Source organism: Lactuca virosa, chromosome 2, assembly GCF_052849685.1.
Source record: "Lactuca virosa cultivar CGN04683 chromosome 2, Lactuca_virosa_CGN04683_v6, whole genome shotgun sequence".
In the NCBI taxonomy this organism is placed as follows: domain Eukaryota; kingdom Viridiplantae; phylum Streptophyta; class Magnoliopsida; order Asterales; family Asteraceae; genus Lactuca; species Lactuca virosa.
The window spans coordinates 229,354,665-229,362,489 of record NC_136427.1 but is presented as its reverse complement, the minus strand read 5'-3'; the positions used below and the strand labels follow the sequence as shown (position 1 = coordinate 229,362,489).

Sequence of the window (7,825 nt, the reverse complement as noted above, 5' to 3'; positions counted from 1 at the left end):
AATTTGTGTAGACTTATCTAATGGAAGCCATATCCACTAAAGGGTCGGTGTGTGACTTAGATAATTTGATAAAGTATGTACATATAAAGGAAAAAATAACTTATTTACTTGGTATTATCCATTCGAAATCAATAAACTTACGATTTCTAAAATTATAATTAGTTTTTATTAAAAAATCTTATACATTGGTTATTTTGATTAATAGGTGATACTAAAAACCGATAACTCTGATACATTTGAAAAGTAAAGTTAAATAAGAATCGATCGATTTTAGGAATAACTCAAAGTACGAATGAATATTCTTGATTGAAATTTCCCATTTTTATTAATAAAGAAAATCTTGCAGCTAATTGAGTGAACTCACCAGTCACCAATAGTCTTTACATGAACAACTCCCACCCTCAAAACAATGAAATCTACTCGAATCCCTAACAACAATTTTCCTACTTTCAATTTTAGAGATGTACTTAATAGCAGTATGACAATCAACACAAGTCCTCAAATTTTTAAACACTTTTATCATCGTTCCTGGTGGAGTAACAAGAATCGCAAATGCAATAGCCAATTTCTCACTATGATACGATAAATTTTCCTCCTTTTGTTCCTCTTCTACATCATGAAGCACATGATCTATCTTAGGAACATATCCTTCTTCCCTCATCTTCTTCTGCAACTCCCCTAACAACTCATGAATCTCCTTCAATCTTGGATTTGATGTATCTCCCATCAAAAAAGTATACACCTTTCTCTTAATTTCAGTCCAACTTCTTCCAGGTTTCTTCACCACCCGATTTACATCCATCATCTTTCTAATTTCTGCAACTTCACCCCATTTTCCAGCAGCAGCATAAATGTTGGAGAGTGTGACATAGGTAGCTGCATTCTCAGGCTCTATTTTGAACAATACTTTTGCTGCTTGTTTAGCCAAATCAAGATTCCCATGAATCCTACATCCAGCAAGAACAGAACCCCATAAAAACTTATCCGGTTTCATGGGCATTTTCTTGATTATCTCTTCAGCTTCTATAAACCTCCCAGATCGACTAAGCAAATCAACAACACAAGCATAATGATCAATGGTATAATCCAACCCATGTTTTTGTTTTATGGAATTAAAGTATTCAACCCCTTTATCAACCAAACCTGAATGCGTACAAGCTGAAAGAACCCCAACAAATGTGATGTGATCAGGTTTAGTTCCAGTATCATGTAATGAATCGAATAGCTTCAAAGCTTCTTCAGGTTTCCCATTTTGGGCATACCCGTTGATCAAAGAAGTCCATGAAGCTAAATCTGGTTTTGGTATCCACTTAAAGACCTTATCTGCAACCTCCATGTTCCCACATTTGCAGTACATATGAACAAGGGCACTTGCTGCAAAAGAAGATTGGTTAAAACCAATGCGTGTCATATACCCATGTATTTGTTTGCCTAAACTTTCTGTGTTATGATGTGCACAAGCGTTTAATATCCCTGCAAATGTGAATTCGTTAGGTTTGTTTCCAGATTTTAACAAATTTGAAAACAAGAGGAACCCTTGTTCCCTTTTCCCATGTTTGAAATACCGATCAATCATTGATGTCCATGTAACAACGTCTTTATCTGAAGTTTTGTCAAATATCTGTCTAGCTTCATCCAAACTCCCACAGTTCCCATACATATCTGATAAAGCACTCCAAACAGCTGCATCAGAATCTATACCTGTACGCATAATATGTCCATGGATTTCCTTTCCAATGATTAAGCTTTGAGTTGCTGAAGAAGCTGCAAGCGCACTACAAACTGTGAACTTGTTGAGCTTAACATTATAGTCTTGCAGCATTGTTCTACACAACTGTAATGCATCATTGGGACGATCATGGCGGACGTATCCTGAAATTATTGCAGTCCAAGAAAAATTGTCTCTTTCAGGCATTTCATCGAACAGGTTACGAGCATCTTTTAGCCGTCCAGCTTTTGCATACCCTGATACCATAGTATTCCAAGAACACACATCCTTCTCTTGCATTTCGTCGAACACAATACGTGCATCCACAAGACTCCCACATTTACAGTAGCAGTCTATAATTCGATTTAAACTCGATACCCCTGGGAAAAAACCGGATCTTTTTATGTGGGTGTGGACTCTTTTGGTGGCTGCGACGGCTTTCTGTTGAAGACAAAGCTTAAGAAGATTAGAATACACTAATGGAGAAGGACGTTGCATATGATCAAGTACTTGAATGGCTTCTGTTAAACGGTATCGTTCGCATAGATTAATTATAGCTTCTTCATGTTTGTTTTCTCGGCATAGTCTTTTTACGAGATTATCTTCACTGTTTTGGGATTTGAAGAAAGTTTTTTCAAGATTAGGGGTTTTTAATAAGGTATCGGAAGAAGTGGATATAGCTCGTTCAGTACAGTCAATGATAGCTCGAAAATGGCCTCTCGTCAATCTCATGATTTTGTATTGAAACGTCGACCAAACCGATGGTGTGTAGACCGGAGAAGAAAGACCCTGTAGTCTGTACTCTCTGTGCAACGTTTTGTATTGATTTCAAAAAGAAACCGGACCCGAATTTTGGATGGTGGGTTGGGCTGTCGCATCTAGGGGTGTAAATGCCCGAACATACCCAATAATATCATATATGTAATTTTAAGTAAACGATGCAAAATGGTTTTATCTTCTATTTTAATTTATATGTTTTTATTAAATAGGAATGGCCCAATATGCCCCCACCCCAAACCTATCCCCGTCTTTGATAGTTTAATTATGTTTTTATTGAAGGTGTTGGTCCATAATTTAGATTTTAGATTATTACATTATTCCAAGATAGAAGGAAAATGTATGTGAAAGCTATTTTATACATTGGTTCTTCGATTTACACTGTAATGTTATAAATAAGAAATGTCAAAGGTAGAAAATGTAAAATATAGACTTGTTAAGGAAAAAGTTCAACTATAATGTGTCGTTTTTATCAATACGATGTCTAATATTTTAAAAAACGTGTTCATTTTTGTCATTTAACCTCCTACTGAAATTGGATCTTCGGTACTGACGTGGCTGTCACGACAACATTCATTCTTTACTAAAAAGAAACATCAAATGGACAGAGAAGTAGGTTGGGCGAATTGAACCCACGACGCTCGACATTTATTTGTGTATAGATTGTTGCAGCATAGCTTATATATTAGCAAAAATGCAACAATAAGGAGAAGAAAGGGGGTTGGTGAGTTTCGAACTTGGGACCTTTAATTCTCCGATACAAAGCCTTAACGACTAAACTGAACTAATTTAAGTGGCTTAAAGCCTACATTTTTATACATTATATGTATTATTTTGGAAAAATTAAAATAATAATAATAATAATAATAATAGTAATAATAATAATTTTTACATGTATAAGAACATATTTATATTTTTAAATCGTATTTATACCTTTAAAAATGTATAAAGATGCTTTATAATATGTAAATAAATTTGTAAAAGTATATAAACATAAGTGAACATATTTTATTCATTTAAAAACAATGTAAACATATTTATATGCATTTTTATGTACTTATATACTTTAAAAATGTATTTATATATTATAAATATAATATGTATTTCTATATATTTATACATTTTAGTATGTTCTCTTTATAAATATAAATAATGTTTTTTTATGCGTATAACATTTATATTTGAAAAAAATACATATTATATATATATATATATATATATATATATATATATATATATATATATATATATATATATATATATATATATATATATATATATATATATATATATATATATATATATATATATAACATTTTTATTCGTTTTTATATATTTTAACGTATAGCATTTTTATATGTTTTTTTATATATTTTATATGTATAAAAATATTTTTTTTAAATGCATAAATATGTTTTTAAATATATATAATAACAATAATAAATGCATATAATAACAAAAATAAATATGTATTCATACAATTTTAAAATTATAAATACAAATTTAAAGATATAAATATGTTTTCTTTAAAGGTGTAAATATGATTTTTGTACATACAAAAATAAATATGCCAGCTTCTTTGATGGCTAAGAAGTAGGCGGACTTGGTCAAATGGTCAACCACTACCCATATGGTGTCAAAAGTGCTTGATGTCTTTGGCAACTTTGTTATGAAGTCCATGGTTAATTGTTCCCACTTCCATTATAGGATTGACGGTTATCGTAGTAGACCAACCGACTTCTGGTACTCTGCTTTGATCTTGGAGCAAGTCAAACATTTACTGACATATGTGGCAATCTATGTCTTTATGTTGGGCCACCAATAAAACTTCTTAAGAATCGAGATACATCTTATTTGATTTGGTATGTATCGAATATCTCGACATATGAGCTTCATTTAGAACTAGACTCACGACTTCTCCAAAGCTTGGGGTCCAAATTCGGTTCATGAGATATCGTTTTTCGTCTTTCTTGAGGTCGAACTATTAGTCCATACCTCGCAAGTTTTCCTCCACGATATTCTCGGGTTTGAGTGCTTCTAGCTGAGCATCTCGAATTTTGGTGGTGAGATTGGAGTGGATGGTTAGGGTTAGAGCCTTTACACCAAGTGAGTCTGCTTGTTCTTTCCTACTTAAAGTGTCTGCTATGACATTATCTTTAGCAATATGATAACGAATTTCGCATTCACAACCATTTAGCAATTCGACACACTTTCGTTGTCTCATGTTGAGCTTCTTCTAGTCGAAGATATGTTGGAGGCTTTTGTGGCCGGTAAACATGACACACTTCATTCTGTAGAGGTAGTGTCTCCAAATCTTTAAGGCAAACACTACAGCTCTCAACTCTAAGTCATGAGTAATGTAGTTGGTATTGTTTGGATTAAGTTGTCTAGATATGTATGTAATGACTTTATTCCTTTGCATTAGTATGCATCCTAACCCTTGGTGTGAGGCATCGCAAAATACTACGAAGCCTTTTGTTCCCTCCAGAGGAGACAAAATTAATGTACTACACAACAGTTGTTTCAGTTTCTAGAAGGCAGACTCTTGTCTGTCTCCCCAATCGAATTTCTTGTCCTTCTAGGTTACAGCGATTACAGTTTTGGATATCTTAGAGAAGTTCTCAATGAATCTCTGCTAATAGTCTGCAAGCCCTAAGAATTGGCATACTTTGGTTGGCATTGTCGTTCAGTCCGAATAGCATAACCAAAAACTCATAGTGACCATACCGAGTCCTGAAGGTCATCTTTGGAATGTCTGCTTCTTGCAATTTGAGTTGATGGTAGTCAAATCTTAGATCGATCTTTGAGTAGTAACGGGATCCTTGTAGCTGGTCGAACAGGTCATCAATCCTCGAAAATGGATATCAGTTCCCGATGGCGAGTTTGTTTAACCCTCGATAGTTGATGCACACCCTGAATGATCCATCCTTCTTTTTTTACAACAATATCGAGGTTCCTCATGGAGAGAAGCTTGGCCGGATAAAGCCTTTGTCAAGAAGTTCTTGAAGTTGACTGGATAGTTCTTGCATTTCCGATGGAGCCAGGCGATAAGGAGATCTTGCCACTGGTGTTGCACCCGGTATTAGGTCGATTCGGAATTCGACCTGTCTGACTGGAGGTATTCCAATTAGATCCTCTGGAAATCCATTCGGGTAGTCGCACACTTTGCGGAATGTCTTTGATTTCCTTACCCTTTCCTTGCATATCCACCACGTGGTCCAAGAAAGCGAAACATCACTTCTACAATGCTTCCGTGCCTTCATGCATGTGATGACTCTTAGGTTCTTTCCTGATTTGTTTCTGTAAATCACGAGGGCTTCGTTGTTAGGTAAAGGTAGTCGGACGGCTTTTTCGTAACATAAAATCTCTGCTCGATGAAGTGATAACCAATCCATTTTGATGATCACATTGAAACTTCCAATGGTCATAGGTATTAGGTTGACGTGAAAGATGTGATTACTCAGGGTGAAAAGGTAATTAGTGAGTATTTCTAAGGTGTTTTCTAACTGGCCGTTTTGCTACTTCTACCGTGTCAACTTCATTAAGTTTGCATAATTTATGGTTAATCATGCTTCTAAACTTATGGGAAATACAGCTTCTATCGGCACCAGTATCAAGTAATACGGAAGCATAAATATTTGTCGATAGGAAACGTACCAGTAACCACAGTTGGTTCCTGGCGAGCATCTCCAACACCTATCACAAATGCTCTTCCTTTGCCACCCTGGTTCTTTAGTTTCGGGGAGTCCTTCTTGAAATGCCCTGGTTAATTGCATTTAAAGCAACTTTGACTTGCTCCTGTAGTAGTGGTTGAGGTTGTATTGTTTGGGGTCTTTCTGCAAAACTTAGAAGTGCGACCTCTCAAGTTACAGATGCTGCAGACCATGCAATTTCCGACATGGTGGAAATTACACTTGGTGTAGTGGGGGTAAATTCCCAAAGTAAGGCTTTGATGGGGCGGGAGTATTTGTGATTTTGGTATACGCAACTATAGGTTCTGGATTGGGTTTGCGATGTTTGAATTTCTCCTTTGACTTGCCATGGAAATTCCTTTTTGTACTCCTAGTCTGGTTCTTTTTCTGTTTGTGGGGTCATGGTAACCTGACAGATACACTGCTCAATCAATTGATAAGCCAATTTCTTAGCACTATCAAAGGTAGTGGGTCTGGATGCAGTAACCATACCTTTGAACTGGTGAAGCTACTCCCCAGATGTACCTTTTGGTCTTTTTGTATTTTGGGTTCACCATTTCTGGGCAAAGGTTTGTGAGGTCATTAAATCGGGAGGTGTAAGCAGTCACCTTTGATCCTCTCATGGTAAGGTTCCAAATTATAGAGAGTGATCGATTCCAGAAATCCTACAAATTTCCAACTTATAGAGAGAGAATTGAAATGCTACCGATTTCAAATGATAGAGAGAGAAGTTTAAAGACTATTGAATGATCAGTTGGGAACTATAGGTTTCTTTGCTATGATGGTAGTGAAGCTGTTGGTTCTTTGTTCTACTTCGGGTTTAGGTGAACTAGGAAAATCTAAACATTATTCCATATTTTTAAGTATTTAAAATGTATATATTGTTTTGGGGTTGATATAAGGTTTCTAAGGTACTAGGTTTCTGCAGCAAATCTTGAGAACATCCTTCAATCTCTAAAACTTTCAACCATTGTAGCATGTTAAACTCCTTGCTCAAGGTTGGTTGTGCACTAGCCTGATCATAAATAACATAGGCATATGTTCCAGGTTTATTTATGGTATGGCTTATGTACGGTACTAACCTTAGTTGAGGCGTTTGACCTAAAGGGTTGAGTTGGTAGTTTTAGGTGGAGGCATGTTAGAATTTTATTTAGTGTTCTCATCGCGAGTCAGAGTATATATATAACTCTTATATATTATTGTTGGTAAGATTTGCAGTATTATTAAATTTTGTTTTGTACTCCAAGACTACCAAGCACAGACAAGGGCCAGACAGGAAACACCGGAGGGCATGCCCATTTTAGCAATTAAGTCATTCTGAAATCCAACAACCCTATGCGGCCCTTCAAACAAGATTCCCCATACCGTAAGTAGCCAAGAAGTAGTGTAATTAATAATAAAAATACTTTTATTAGAAGCTACTTTCTATATTTGTATTCCTCTTTTGCGGATACGAGTTCTCTATAGACAATTTAACTGTGATACCAATCTGTCACTACCCCGGCCGAAGCGGCGGAACACGCTGGGCTGTGCGACTAAGTTCATGGATCACATGTAAACTGAATATATAGAACAGGTACATCAATAAACAAAATAGCATTCGTGTTCCATCTTGTTATTTTAATACAAGGTTTTTTTTATAGATAAT

At 35.5% G+C, this 7,825-nt stretch overlaps 1 protein-coding gene across 1 annotated transcript; it reads right to left on the bottom strand.

Moving 5' to 3' along the window:
• Positions 1–299: 299 nt before the first annotated feature.
• LOC145160356 (Pentatricopeptide repeat (PPR) superfamily protein) lies at positions 300–2,595 on the bottom strand. The gene has a single exon (XM_079079512.1). It carries the CDS (start codon positions 2,438–2,440, stop codon positions 368–370), a length of 2,073 nt encoding a protein of 690 aa, XP_078935638.1. The 5' UTR covers positions 2,441–2,595; the 3' UTR covers positions 300–367.
• Between the last annotated feature and the right edge of the window lie 5,230 nt (positions 2,596–7,825).